General features: G+C 38.1%; 1 protein-coding gene across 5 annotated transcripts in view; it reads left to right on the top strand.

The window, feature by feature from the left end:
- The window catches only part of LOC111866177 (histone-arginine methyltransferase CARMER), a 102,268-nt gene that overhangs the window by 63,514 nt on the left and 22,175 nt on the right, over positions 1-16,579 (top strand). Inside the window, exon 10 of one of the 5 annotated variants that reach the window (XM_023854870.2) lies at positions 8,979-10,282. The exons of the other annotated variants lie outside the window; for them this stretch is intronic. Within the exon in view, the coding sequence (XP_023710638.1) occupies positions 8,979-9,049 (71 nt within the window). The 3' untranslated portion in view covers positions 9,050-10,282. Of the gene's footprint in view, positions 1-8,978; positions 10,283-16,579 lie in introns of those variants that run through there. 5 annotated transcript variants of the gene reach the window in all.

Raw genomic sequence — 16,579 nt, forward strand, 5'->3', positions numbered from 1 at the left:
CTGCAAGATTGTGTAGGCATATCTTAATCTGCTTTACTAAGAATCATGGCACCCTGTGTAATATGGGAAGCATGCCTTTAACGTGGTGGTAAGAATACTTTATAGGGGATCAGTGATCTTGCTTTAGGCCTTCTGTAGACCAAGGTTAATGAAGATTATGTTTGCATAAATACAGAAGTTGGTTTGAACAATTTTCCATGCTTATGAACATCCCAAAAAACATTTCTGTGTTTTATATACTCTGAATATTTATTTATTATTTAGATTGTCAGAACTTCCACAGATATAATAGTAAGCAACAGCTGTCATATCTGTTAAATTATGAAGCTCTTTCAATCCCATGGTTCTAAAATTTACCTGAAGTTTAAGAGATCTGCATGAAGTAACATGTATATACATTACTGTTTTTGGATTCATATTTTGTTTATGGATTTAATTTCACTAATGATTGCCAGTATTTTTATTGATGTAGGCAATATGCCTATGTCACTATTTGTAGTGTTTGTTATTTTAACATTCGCTTTTTTCTGTTTATGTTGTTTTTGTAAACTTTAATAATTTGGGGGTTCTCATCAACATAAATTCTAATCTAAGGACATCCTTGTTAGCTTGTACATACAGATTCAGAAGGATTTAATTCAAGACCATATTAAAGTATTTGGCGTTTGACATAATGTTACATGTCATTTTTATACTTCATTTATCACTGCAATCAGAAGGGAAATCCAGTGCTTAAAATCAGTGTTCAGAAATTCAGAGATGGGTTGATTCACAAAATTGAAAAAGAATTGAAACTGTATGTAAGTTTTGAGGGTTTCACGGCGATGACAATGAAGAAAGTTGTCTTCTGGGTTTAGGCACCGTGTATTCTTCGTTTTGGCCGACGTTTCGGAGGAACGTAGCGCCTCCATCTTCAGAGCAGTTGAATAGCTGCAGAGAGCAGTAGCTGTGGTAGCAGCTACTGCTCTCTGCAGCTATTCAACTGCTCTGAAGATGGAGGCGCTACGTTCCTCCGGAACGTCAGCCAAAACGAAGAATACACGGTGCCTAAACCCAGAAGACAACTTTCTTCAATTGAAACTGTAGTTTAGAATGTACATAACTTGTAATTTATAAGTATAAATGTCCACTATATGCACATGTCTGTGAAGCAGTAGGCAATATATAAATGCAAGTTTCAGTACTTTAAAAGAAAGAGGAAAAATACAATTTGAGTCTTTGTCAATTAAGGAATGGTCTGTACGATGACACTCCATATGACTGTCTTATAGCTGTCAGATATATTGAAGAGTTATATCTTCTGGGCTCTGATACCATGTAGTTCGTTTGAAGTCTGCCAACATTTCGGAGGAAAGTGTGGCTAACATCTTCAGGTTGAAAAGTGAGCCAACCAATCAACCCACATTCATTTTGATCCACAGTCCTTAAAGCATTTTTCATTAAACCAGGTTCAATATGTAGTGGCAGCAAGAAAACTTTTTGTGGATTAATCATATGTTGACTGGTGATATAGTATTTTCAAGTAGTCAGTGCCTGTCAAATATCTTATTTATTTCTTGTCCATGTTTTTGCCATTGTTTCTTTGAGTAATGTCTTTTACTATGTTTGGCGGTCCAGTTCGCAGAGGGAACAACAGATTATCATGTTGCCCAGATGTAAAATTAAGGATAAGTGGGATCACTTTCAAATCCCCAGGAGGTTCCCAAGAATGCATATCATATCAGATATTCAATACAAGGTGAATATTGATGTATCATTCCTTAACATAAATGACTTTTGCCATTTTAGCTAAGGGTATTTATTTCACTTATAAAGTAACACAGCTCTCAAATTCACAACGACTTGATAATTAGTGTCATTCATTTGGTTCATGTTGTTGGCCAAGATTTTCCATGGAAGAGGCCACATTTACTACAGTACTCTGAATTGCCTTCCTGAAAAAAAAATGGTAAAAGGCTTTTAACTTTTTTTGGAACAAAGATATCTAATGCCTTTTCTATAAGATTTCAGTCTTTCAATCTGGAGAGCAAAAGTTGAGATTTATTAAGAAATTGACAAAATTGCTCAAGTTTGTATGAGGTACAAAATGAGGCTGTGTCAGTGAAGTAGGTTGTTCAAACAGCAGATCAGCATCATACTGATTTTCTACCAGTAAATCATGTTTAACTGATCATTACATCATACACCACTTTTATTTTAATCGTCTACACTCCACATTCCTGACACCCTGGTACTAGCAAATGTCAGTTGTGTAAGACATGCTTGATGGTAAATTTGGATATCATATTGTGTGTTTAAATTTTGCACTAATGCCAGATATATTTGTTAGGCAGAAATATTCCATTAAATAGCCCCCATCCCCAAATAATAGAAACAACAAGCATCATCTGATGAGAGTAATTTACCCAGGCTGTAAGGAGGCTTAAAAACATAACTCAGACTTTGTGAGGTACCCACCTCTTTCCTGGTACTCTACTGTACTATTATGATTTTATAGTGACCATAGGTGGGGTTTGGATTGGTAATTGAATTTATTGAACACTTACAGAATGTAACTACAATTGACTATAGTGCTATCACTAATTCACACACACTAAAGTTCACCATAGCACATACTTAGTCTTCTCAGTCTGCCGTGTCTTCACCAGTCGTTGACTGGTGGTGGATCCCTGCAATGTCTTCTGCTTCCATGTTTATGTTCTTACCAGCTGGTGACTGTCACATAGCAAACTCATTGTTCCAGCTGTCCTGCTTATAACATCTTGGCATGAACCGCATAGAAAACACTGTTCCTCTGTTGCTGTTTCCAATTGCTGCCATGCAAATATGCTTGTTTGTGAAGCCGTTACTCAGTAATCGCTGTTGTATTTTTGCTTATCTCACGGTCTTTGCCCAGCAATGAGTCTACATGCCGCAGTATAAATCAAACTATAATTCTCTTACTTTTTTTTTGATGAGAGAGATGAAATTTCATCTTTGAATTTCAGAAATCTCTTCACATATAACAGAATATGTGACACAGGTATGCAGCATTCTAACATGAAACGCTGTGCACTTACACAGAAGGTGGAACATTGCAAGTTACTGACAGTTTAGAAAACCATAAATAAAGTGTTTGGAATTCACTGAGCAAAAACAAATGAGTAATTATTATAAAGGTTAATTAACACCATCCAGTGTGGCATAAAATGTTTTTTTCTTTTTAATCTTTTATCTTTGACATGTTTCGGTCTTATAGACCATCTTCAGAGGGATATCAGTATGATTAGAAACCACTATTACAGCATGTTTTGTGAATATTAATACATACAAGGTTGGATAAAAAGTAGTGGCAACACCTCTATAGCTATGAAATTACTTTATTACCTGAGGTAAACACACTTACATTTTTTCAGTATAATCGGCCCCCATGTGTACCACCTTCTACCAAATATGTGGAAGGCATCGTACACCATCAGTGCGTCCAGTTCTGTTGATGTCCAGCAGTGACCGCCCTACAGCACGAATAATCTCCTCTCTTGTGTTGTATCGTGTCCCTCACAGTGGGTCTTTCATTTTGGCAAAGAGATCATAAGCACACGGACTCATATCGGGTAGGTATGATGGATGTTGCAGTATATCCCATCACTAGCGGCGAAGGATATCCTTGACAGTGTCAGCAGTATGAGCCCTTGCATTGTCATGAAGGATGATGGGGTTCGTTGCCAACAAGTGTCGTTGCTTTCTCCCGAGTGCTGGACGAAGATGATTACGCAGGAAATTGCAGTAGTAAGCAACGTTTACTGTGTGTCATTGAGGTACAGTGTGGTGCAGTATCACTCCATCAGTGTCATATGCCACAATGAACATCGCCTTCACATTACTCTGTGTAGGGCACACTTTCTTTGGACAAGGAGAGCCAGGATGCTTCCATTCATTCGAATGTCGCTTCAAGTGTGGTTCATATGAGAGAGCCCAAGTTTCGTCCAGAGTCACGATCCTTCGTTATCTTCCCTCTGGTACCAGTCCAACAAGTCCTGTGCAATTGCATAACGTTGCCATTGTTACACCTCGGACATTGTATAGGGTACCCAATGCACTGCAATTTTGCGGTATCCAAGAATATCATGCAGAATGTGGAGCAGTTTTGTGACATACACCTACCTCAGCAGGTAACTCCCACGCAGCCCATCGATGATCGACATCCAGCAAAGAAGCAAGAAGTTGAATTGTGTGATTATCAACATGGGGTCATCCTGAACGACGGCTGTCCTGAATGGCATCCCTCCCTTCATGGAATAATTTCACCCATTGTGCCACTGTGTGATATGGCAAAGCAACATCACCACATGCTTCTCGCAGTCCCTGATAACAGTCTTATGCACTACAACCTCGTGCAACTTCAATTTTTATCCAGGAGCATTGTTCTTGTTTCATAAACATGTTGTTAGGGTGCTTGAACTGGGCTCCTGCACTTCAAGATGATGCAACTTAATGAAACACAACCAGAGCCACTCACTGCACTACTTCAACTGAACTTCTGCTATCAGCTACAGATGGCGCTAGTGCCACCTGATGCACATCTTTTCATGTTACAGCAGTGTTGCCACTACTTTTTATCCAAACCTTGTGTATACATACAGTGTTATCATAATACAATGAATACAAAATCTAATATTTTAATAACTACAGCAGTGTGTACTAATATGTTAAAATATTTATAAATTACAATTAGTATGTTTAAAAAGGTTTTGTTAAATTTTTTAACCAAATTGGTTCGTGTCCTTTTTATTTCCCCTCTGTGAAGGAAGTTGAGGGTCTACCAGCTTGTGGTTCCGTTGTTCGGAGAATACGATTCTTTTATGTCATCCTGTTGTTGTTCGGGGCACACTGTGTTGTTATAGTGGTTTCTAATTGTATTGATATCCTTCTGAAGATGTTCTATAAGACCAAAATATGTCAAGGATAAAAGATTAAAAAAACGTTTTATCAGTCACGCTGGACGGTGTTAATTCACCTTTATAATAATGCTAGTGTAATGGACCAGGATGAACCAAAACAAATGAGTAACTTACAAAGTTTGTAAGTTGTATGATAAAATTTAGCAAGTATGGACATGCCCTGAACATGATCAGGCAAACAGTGGCATGCAGAACCTTACAAAGCAGTGAATGAACAAGCAGCGACCCTCCTGCTTAGTATTTTAATCTAAGTCCCAAATCTCCTGAATTTATATGGAATTCAGAAATTTCAGATGATAAGTAAATTGCCAACCCTTGATATATAGCCTTGGGTTGGTCCATATAGAAAACACCGTTTATAATAGTTCCTTCACTGTCGCTGATGTTAGCGAGTCTTTGCTTGGTGATGGCTCACTTGTTTATCAAGCTATTCCCACACAACAGACAATGTGTAAGTTGTTTAGTCAAATTGCTTCCTCCTTAAGGCCTCATCTGGAGCGACCCATAGGTGTATTGCCATTTCTTCCAGTTTATGGAGACAGAACTACCTGAAAGTGGCCGGTGCTCCTACATTGCCAGCCCTAAGCTGTCAGTAGTCTCTTTGTTTGGGAAAGGGCCAGCTCTTCCACAGTGCCCTGTGATTTGTTATCCTGAGTCTGATGGAATACCTGCCTGATCTTATGAACATGGCCCTCATTTAGTACAGCAAGGGCACAGTGCGTCAACTGTTCGGTGGCTGTGGGAAAATGCTGGTCCCCAAATGGCTCCCAAGTGCTCCAATAATCTCTTCATATAGATTCTAAAAGGTTCTGACAGTGGTGGATGACACACACAATTACTGGGGTTTTGGACTTTTTCCATTGTCCAGAATTCTAGGTAGTAGAGGGCACTCTGGGTAATAGGGGACACAACATTTCTCTATTACCTAGAGTGTCCTCTACTACCTAGAATTTCAGACGATGGAAAAAGTCCAAAACCCCAGTAATTCTGTATCTCTTCATTTGTTGCTTGTTTATGGTCTCCATGTAGAGCACTGGAAGCCCAGCCCTACAGGCCGGTAAACATGTGCATGGCTTCTACAGGTTCTATCTTTTCTTGAATGGCTTCCATCTTTCCTTGATTGGCCTCCATCCTTTCTGGATATGCCACCATCTCATCTAGGCAGGCCTTCATCATGGCCTTCATACCATCATTTGTTCCATTCTAGTAGTATGGCGATATAACTTTGCAGTGTAGTCTTCAGTCCAATCCAATTAATCCCACTTCTGACACCAGTTGACATTTAGTGACTAGGCATAGAGTTTGGATTGATAGTTGAATGTATTGAGCACTTCTAACTCGTAACTACAGGTAATTATATAAGTTTCACAAATCTGCGCACTCTACAAATCACTGTACTGCAGCACATATAAACTTTTCTGTCTGCACTAGTCACTGCTTGGTAATGGCTTTCAGCAATGAAGATTACTTAACTTTGTATCCTTACCAGCCAGTGATTGTCTTGCAACTCCTGGTGGCCAGCAACTAACAAAGTTGCCTTGCTCATCCTTTCTGTATAGCCTTCGGTCAGACTGCATACAAAGCACTGTTTCCAATAGATCCTTCATTGTCACTGACGTGTTCACGAGCTGTTGCCTGATGATGGCTTTCTTGTTTATCGAGCTGTTCCCATGCATGGACTATATTTAAGTAGTCTGTCAAAATATTAATTAGTATGATGATAATTCCACTTTTATAACAATTTTTTATTCCGATTAGAGCGAATATTATTATAAGAAGTATTATGGTAACCTCAGGTTAGTTATCTATACTATTTTGTGTTGTGGAGTGGGTCCTTATTTGCTGTGGGGAACAAAATATCTGGCAACTTTTATGTGCTATTTAATGACTCTTCCAAGGCATCTGTTGTGATCATATTTGCACAGATGTATTGCTTTATGTTCTGTCACTTGAAATGAAATTGACGTAGTGATAATTGCTTATTTCAAAAAGTATTTTCATACAGTTGCTATGAGTGATGGTTTTACAAGTCCTGTATTCTTAATATTTCATTCTTTAATTTTCTCAGGCATTTTCTAGTGTTAGGTTGTGGATTTAATGCAGGACAAAAGTTTGGAGCTGACATCTAGGATAGCAAGAAAAGGGTATGAAATACGTTCTAATTCAGTAGAGGTGATGACTTTTATTCTAATTATATTGATTTTGTTGAATGTTTGCTTCATGATGAGAATTTTGCACTTGGTCTTTGTATGCAGACCTTGGTAACAGTAAAATTCACTTATTGCCCCAACATACATGCTGTTGAATTGTGCAAGTTACAGTCTCTTTGTTCTTTAAGTGTTGCATGTCTGCATGGTGTGAGTGATATGCATGATTTTAACTCCTCACATATTAAAGGTACTGAATGTGTTAAAAATATATCCCTTTCTGCCATCAGTTAGTTTGAAAATTTGAATGCTCAGTGAGTCAGTGACTGGCTGCAGGCTGGAAGGGTAGTATTTGATGCCCAGCAGGATTGTTCTCTTTTACCACAGCATGCTGGTCAAACTCCTATCACATGGGTACCAGAAGCTCTTTCCTCTGGAGAAAAGTGAACAGAGCATGATGCTGCTGAGGCTGGGGTCTGTGGTATTATGCTGACTCTCCTTATATGCCTCCTTGGCTTGGTGCTTCATCACAAGGCAACTCTGCCATTACCATTTACTTTAAAATTAAATATTAGTCCTGTTATTTTTAAAGCTGAGTAGAATAATGGTATAAGTAAGTAGTATAGAGTTCACAGTAAGCCCAGTGAAGGTAGATGGCTTCGTCTAACATGTCACTCTGTAGGAAATCACATTCTGAACATTTTATTTTTCAAATCATTTTAGAGTAATCAAATTGTTGGAATTCTGCCACTCAAACCCAACATGATTTTGTCTCTTTTTGACTGGAAAACTGTATCTGTAGGGGTGTGAGTATGCTTATGTAAAGAATTCAAGAGTCACCATATGTGATATCCAGTTATCCATGTTGTAAATCACATTGTAAGGAGTTCTCAAATTATGAACAAAATATGGAGAGAAGGAATTTTCATAAGGATCTTTACAATTTGTACTTTTCACATAATTGTATTAAGGTGATCAAATCAAAAAGGATGAGATGGATAGGACATGTAGCATGTATATAGAGAAGCAAGAACTATACAGAAAATTTATGTTGGAAGACCTTTGATATAGACCACTTGGGAAACATAGGTATTAATAGGAGGTTATTATTAGGATAAATCTTAAAGAAGTAGGTTGTGAAGATTTGAAATGGCTGAAGAAAAGATTTTTTATTGCAAGTGGGGTGGGACTAAGTCCCTTGTACTGTGGCCATTTCTGGCCTGTTGTACCAACCCCAGATGATAGGTGAGGGTGACTGTGGAGCAATTGGTGGAATGAAGATTGGAAGGGGAAACTGAAGTACTCAGAGAAAACCTGCCCCAGCACCACACTGTCCACCACAAATCCCACTTGACCAGACCTGGGATCGAACCCAGGCTGTCTTGGTGGGAAGCCAGCGACTAACCACTTGAGCTATGACGCGGCCTTATGATAAGGTTCACGTCAACTTTGGTGATGAACCTTTAGTTTCCATAACAGCATGGACTCTCTTGATTAACTGACTGAATCTCTTATGTTTATTGAAGCTGCTATACCATGATGTTTTACATATTGTGGTGCAACAGCTGCCTGAGCAACATTTTACAAGTTCACTTTATCCTTGGAATCACTTTCTGTTTTTTTATATGGGGCTTATCCATGGCAGAATTCCAAATTAGAGATATCCATGCCCTGTGTCCAGATGGCCTAAGACTATTGGTGTCATAGCCAGCATGATCATGTTTCACAATGCGCTTGAACTAAACAGGTGCAACAGTATGAAAACGTATGAAATTGTTGATAATGCCATGGTTATTTGGTGATAATTTGAACATTGCTTACAGACATTTCTGTCTCAATTGTAATATCATCTTGCTACCATAATTAAGTATATCTTAATCTGCTGTTGCAGGCTGGATGTATAACCGCAGATGCAGGAAGTTGCACAGGGAGAAGAAAGGCAGACAGAGGGAGGGTTTGTAGAGAACCTTAGTACTTGACTCCTGGGTTACAATCAGGATGCAGTCCTTACCCTCTACCATAGATGAAGCTTCTGACCAGCTCGAAGATGTGGTTGCAATCCCAGCAGGAAAAGCATTATAGCACAGCAGTCTAATGCTCACGAAGCATTAAAAGATACAGTAGCACAGAACTATCATTCTCATGAAGCATAACAGGATACAGTAGCACAGAGCTCTCATTCTCGTGAAGCATTACAGGATACAATAACAGAACTGTCATCCCCGTGAATCATAACAGGATACAATAACACAGAGCATTCATTCTCATGAAGCATTACAGGATACAGTAACACAGAACTGCCATCCTCATGAAGCATTACAGGATACAATAACACAGAACTCTCATTCTCATGAAGCATTACAGGATACAATAACAGAACTGTCATTCTCATGAAGCATTATAGGATGCAATAGCACAGAACTCTCATTCTCATGAAGCACAACAGGATACAATAACACAGAACTGTCATCCTCATGAAGCATTACAGGATACAGTAGCACAGAACTCTCATACTCATGAAGCATTACAGGATGCAATAGCACAGAACTCTCATTCTCATGAAGCACAACAGGATACAATAACACAGAACTGTCATCCTCATGAAGCATTACAAGATATAGCAGTACAAAACTCTAATGCTGGTGAAACACTGTGGGATGAATAACACAGAACTCTTCATTGCCTGAAGCATTGCAGAATATAATAGCACTGAACTCTCTTCCTGGAGTACCATTAAAGGATGCAGTAGCACAGAATCTTATGCTTGTGAAACACTGCAGGATGCAGCAGCAAAGAATTATTTTCTGTCTGAAGTATTATAGGTCATTGGTGCTGCATAGGAAGGGTCAGGAGAAGATGTTGCTGACAATGAGTCCTTTGTCACAGATTTCTCTCTCTACATCATACAACACTGAGTACAGTATGAAGCTGTCTCCTAACATTTATCATGAAATAGGAGTTGTATGGTGTGATTATGCAGGAAGTGAATACCCATATTATATGTACTCTCGTGCAGTGGTTCTCAACCTTTGTCAGACCGTGGCCTGGTATAAATTCTTTTTTCTATAAGAAGAGGGCCCAGTATAACTGCTGCCAGGGCCAAAACTGTTGAGAAACACTGTCCTAGTGAGAGTACAATGGGGGTGAATCCAGCTATTAACTATTATCATACCGGACTGAGAACTTTAAGTGCCAGGCCTGGTGGCCAGATATGAATTGGGGGGGNGGGGGGGGGGGTTAACTGATAATGATATTTGTATTGAATAAATATGACATTGCAAAAACTGCTGAAACACTAGTAATGAGTATTTCAGAGTCAACATATTGCCAAATTGTATACTGCTATACCAACATTTCTGAAAATGTTTTTCTTCATATGTTGTGATGAAACTCTGATTTCGCAGTTTACTCTTTTCACTTCATAGTACAAATCAAGACTATCAAACATGTAGACCTCATGTGGCCTGCCAACTGGTTTTTGTGTTGACTGCAAGTGTATCCTTCTGTTCCCCAAAATATGTGTTAACACTCCTTTTTTTAAAAAAGAAGTCAGCCAATATCCTTGAAAAAATTGTTACAGTTTACTAAGTACTCAGTGTAATTTTTTAATTAATTTCACATTATACCCAGAAAGTGACTTAGAAAATATGGCATTAATGTTGGTGTATAATACTCAGATTTCTGGGTTTTGGACTTTGTCCATTGTCTGGTATTCTAAATACTGGAGAACACAATGTTTTGAATACTGGATCTGTGATTGAGGTTAGCTCTTTCTAAGGGACCCAACAAAGTAGATGTCTCCCCCCCTCACCTGAGGACAGAAACAGATCCATTTTCTAAAATGTCATGTTCTCTAGAGTTTAGACTACCAGACGATGGACATAGTCAAAAACCCTAGTGATTGTGAAAGCTATTCAGTGTCCCTAACAGGAATAGGCAGTTCAGTGGTGATCCACAGCCCAACACTTCCAAATCTGTCAAATGTATAGCTATTTGTATGTTGTGTCTTGTTGTAGACCACTGCCACCGGGTTAAAACTCATTTGCAGTTAGAATCAATAATAATAATGATAATAAACATGCAAGAAAACATTTCTGTCTGTCAGTTTTGCGGTAGTGTAGGAGTGCTAGCTGGTTGGTGTGTTCAAAGCTTCTTGCAGTGATCTCCACTCCCCTTACCAACTACAAACACATAACAAAACATTTAATTATTTAACTCATTCTTCTGACTCATTCAAATGCCACTGGGAGCTGATAAGAGCATGAGCAAATGAGAATAGTATTAACAGAACATACCTGCTTTTAAAAGGCACACTAGATAACATGAAGACCTCAGTCTATTTGTTAATTATTTAGTACCTTTGTGTAACAGGTTCCTGGATAAAGTTGAGAACACATTTGTAAAAAAAAATTTAAACTGTAACCCAAATTACATTAGGTTCATTGGGCTGTCGTTGTGGTTTAGTGGTCAGCGTTCCTGGCTACAGATGCAGAGGTCCAGGTTCGATTCCCGGAGCTACCAGATTTTTTTCTGAGAAGTAGTGGGTCTGGAACAGGGTCCACTCAGTCTCGTGATGATAATTGAGGAGTTATTTCAAGGAAATAGCAGCTCCGGTCTAGAAAACCGAAATTAATGGCCATGGGGATTCGTTGTGCTGACAACACGACACCCTCTATCTGCAAAAGTTGGCACTAACTTCTCCAACAAGCGGTGGTCGCTCGGTCAGTATAGTTAGCTTGCAGATTAAAATCACGGAGTTTGTTTTTTTTAAAGGCAACAGACCAGTAGTGTAATGTATGTAGTACATTTGTGCGTGTTTTTGTTTGTTTTCATTAATTATGAACACTTGAGTGAAGTTACCTATCACATATGCTATTCATGTAAAGTAATATTAAGGATGATGTGTGCAATACAGTTGTTACATAATCCATATGCATGGTGTTTATTGTACTATACTACCCAAATTCTCACCCATCCAGCCCTGTGTCAGTGACCACCCATATAAAAGACCACTTACAAACATAACTGTCAGTGGTTTTCTTGGAGAAGTTTCCCTTTACATCACAAATTCTCAAAGAAGCCTTTATTTATGAAAAGTGATCATATTCCATTAAATACAATTTCTATACTTAACAATAAATGTTCAGTATAATTCTGGTCCTTGTGCTGACCATTTAAAGCTTAGTTTATGTAACAATGCTGCCATTAACTTGGGCTGTATAGTGTCAAATAACTGTATGGTTGTAATGATGAATTAAGGGATGAGAAAGAAAGTGGTTAGATTTATATCCTGTCATTTGCCTTGGAGGAACTGAAGAAAGCCATGAAGAATTTGGGATATGTCTGAGATACAGACCAGACATCTCAGTACAAATCAGATGTGTTACTGCTTGATCCAACTTGTAGTGTATTATTTAGTTACAACTATGATAGAGATATGCAGAAGATATAGTTCATAATATGTAGTTTAAGTGGATGATTGTAAATCTGCTTTAATGTAATCTATTTGTCAAGGAATGTGACCCCACATGAATCGTACAATATGAGGAAGCAAACAGTTGTGCTTACCAAAATCATTTAATGTAGTAGTATTAAGGCAAAGAAAGTCCAAATTGACTGTGAAAAGAAATAGTTTGATGGCAGTTGTATGGTAGTAGCTTGTGTAAACAATTGGAGTTTGAGGTAATAAAATGTCTAAGAGGTAAACCATCTGCATGCTCTGATGAAATTCCAGAATATTTAGCCAAGAGATGTTCACATTACGCATATTTTCAATGCCTCTTTAAAATCAGGGGTCTTTCTGGATAAGATAAAAATAGCTAAAGTAAGACCGCTGTACAAAAAAAGGGAAAGACAGGAAGTTTGTAATTACAGGTCAATATCAGTTTTGTCGGTTTTCTCCAAAATACTAGAAAAATTGGTGTATAATAGGTTGATATCCTTTGTAACAAAATATACCATATTAACAGAAGTGCAAAATGGATTTAGGAAAAACAAATCGACAGAAATAGCTTCCCAGACCTTCATTGAGAGTATGCAGGAGGCAATGGATAGATGGTTACATGTTATAGGAATATTTTTTTGTTTGACAAAGGCATATGATGTGATAGACCACAGTATATTACTAGATAAATTAAATTACTATAGGATCCGAGGGGTTACTAATTTAGGGTTTAAATCATATCTCACCAAGTACAATATGTTGTAATAAATCACCTGAATAAAAATATCATCCAAAATACATACAAGGGTTGGAACTTTAATAGTGGCAACACTGCTGTAGAGATGCCCTGCAACAGAACCAAATAATGTCGCTTATACCACATGTTACTTACATACCTACCTTACCTCAGATCAAATGGACTCTCCCTTCCCACATCACGCACATGTGCAGTGACGAGAAGAACAGAGCCTCGTGTTAGCTGGCAGTCTAATGTAGTGTTGTCATGATGTTTCTGAAACAGGAACAACAGAGGTGGATAAAGACTGAATGTGCCAGAGGCCATACAGCACAACAGTATCATCAAGGTCTTCAAGAGGCTTGTGGGGAATCTGCATTGCCTTACAGAACAGTGGCAAGGTGGCTAAAAGCCTTCAATGAGGGATGCCAGAATGTGGCAGACGTGCGTTGGCCAGGTCATTCTAGTGTCACATTCTGAAGGAATGCCTGGGCATGAGAAAAACTGCATGACGATGGGTTCCACATGATTTGACGGAAATGCAGAAATGGCTACGATATGATGCTGCTTGTAACCACTTGGAGCACTATGAGCGCGAAGGAGAAGCTTTCTTCCGCTGTATCACTATGCTGGATGATACATGGGCCAAATCATATGAGCCACACATGAAACACCAATCGAACGAATGGCATCATTACAGGTCACCACGAAAATCAAAAGTTCATCAGAACCCCAGCAATGTGAAAGTCATGGTGATTCTCGTGTACGACTGTGATGGTGTTATCCTAACACATACCGTTCCCCAACAGCAGACCATCAGTGTGCAGTATTACTGTTCATTTTTGGAACACAACCTGTGTCCAGTTTTGAGAAAGAATTGGTGACTCTTTTTGCAGAACCCACCCGTCATTTTGCAGTACAGTGCTTGTCCGCATGCAGCGCAAGCTGTGGCTGATTTATTCAGTTGATGGGACTGGGAAGTGCTGTACCATCCACCGTACTTCCCGGACTTAAGCCCTTGTGACTTCGACTTGATTCCTAAGATGAATGAACCACTTCATGGCATTCGGTTCAGAACTGTTCTAGAGATTCTTCAGGCAGTAGACCACTCCATTCAAACTATCAACACAACAGGCGCTGCTAAAGGTGTCCTATGACTTCCACATCGCTGGCAACGGGTTGTACGCAGTGCTGGTGACTACACTGAAGGACAGTAAAACTTCGAATGCCACTATTAAAGTTCCAACCCTCGTATATATCACCCTTGACAGAAACAATACATGGGGTACCACAGGGGTCAATTCTGGGACCACTTCTGTTTCTTCTGTATATATATGTATGATCTCCCACTAAATGTACAAGGTGTGGAAATTGTATTGTTTGCAGATGATATTAATGTACTTGTTATTAATAAAGCTAAAGAAGTAGCTCAACAGAAAATAAATAAGATCATGAAACAGCTTGAAACATGGTTTCAGGTAAATAACCTTTTAATAAATATTAAAATAAACAGTTGCTATGTCATTCCATCTTAGTAAAAGTAGGTTTGTAGTTAGACAGCAGATACTCTATAATAACTTGGAAATTGCTTACTCATCAGAACTGAAATTTTTAGGTATAGATATTATAGAAAACCGTAAATGGAATGCCCACATCCAGTCTTTATGTTCAAAACTTAGTAAAACATCCTATATAATTAAATCACTAAGAGGAGTTTTGAGTCCAAATATGTTATGAACCATTTATTTTGGAAAGTTTCAATCATTATTGAGATATGGAATAATATTTTGGGGGGATGATGGTGATAGTATAAAGGTATTTAAAATGCAGAAGAAGGTGCTTCGAATAATTATTGGACTTGGTAAACAAGAGTTATGCAGGCAAATTTTTAAAAATTATGGCATCCTCACGGTCACTTCTTTGTATATCTTAGAGGTGTTATGTTACATAAAAAAGCACAAAGCATATTTGATCCAAAATATAATATTCATAGTTATGATACAAGAATAAACAAGGATTTTTATGTTCAATTCTGCAGAACTACATTATGTGTGGTAAATATGGGGATAGAATTGTGTAGTAAGGCACCAAACAAAATAAAAAACTCGGGTTTTTTCAGCTTTTAAAAAAACTTAAAATCCTTTTTATACGATAAATGAATTTGTTAGTTTTAATAAAAAAGTGGATGGTTCAAGTACTTATGTTTGGATGTCATAGCCATTCATGAGCTGTATGTAGTGGTTTGTGTATTTTTTTAAATGTTGTACGAGTATTTATATATTGCTTATGATTGTAACAAATCTTGTTAGTATGCTTGTAACTTTGTAGATTTGTTTTGTTAACTTGTATTGCTGAATGACTTGTCCAAGTGTTACTATGTAGCAAAATGGATGAAAATAAAATAAAATACAAGGAATAATGAAAGCTTCAGTGGGAGTAATGTTCTGTGTAACCTGAAATTGTAAATTGATGTAGCTGTTACCTTGTGGTCACGAAGTATAGAGAATAAGCCAAGAAATGAAAATTTGAATTAAAATAGATCATTACATAGGCACAGATTTATTTGAAATTTCCTCAGTTTTAATTGGTTTATTTGGTATTTAAATTCATAATGTCTGGGCACTAAGAGTCTGTGTTAAGTGGCATGGACCATTGTGTAGAGGAATTTACTGAGAATAAAGTTTTGCACTGCATTACATGAAAGCTGTGATAGAGAGAGATAGCTGGGTGAAAGCGAGAGTATTACTTTCATTGAAATATAACAGTTATACATGAAAATGTGCTGTAAAAGTGTTTGTACATCCTTTTGCAAACTTTCATTGTAATAAAGTTTATTTTGATATGTACCTGAATTTGTTACAGTGGCATGTTACTGTATAAAGACTGTAAAAATTACTTCTTAACACAAATTTCTGTAATAAAAGTATTCTTGGATACAGAATTATCCTGCAATGTATGGCTTATCAGAAATAATTTTTTATTGTTATGTAATAAGCAGTTGTCATTATTCACATTCACTTTTTTTACATATCTTAATTTATTCTGAGCTGAATTATAGTGTGACATGTTGCGCAATGGAGAACCGCTCCCTACCCAGCAGCAACGTGGCAGCTCAGGCCACAGTGACGTGGCGGATGAGTCAGCGCTCCCCTCTCCCCCCTCCATACGGTAACGTAACGCGCAACGCGTGGTGACGTAACACAGCGTGAGGTAACAGCGTTGCTACGTAACAGGCACACACAGCCACTATATAAGAGAGCTGCGCTGCCTGCGAGGAGAGTTGTAATGTGGCCATCGCCGAGTTCAGTTGTTG

Source organism: Cryptotermes secundus, unplaced genomic scaffold (assembly GCF_002891405.2).
Source record: "Cryptotermes secundus unplaced genomic scaffold, Csec_1.0 scaffold599, whole genome shotgun sequence".
NCBI classification, from domain to species: Eukaryota; Metazoa; Arthropoda; class Insecta; order Blattodea; family Kalotermitidae; genus Cryptotermes; species Cryptotermes secundus.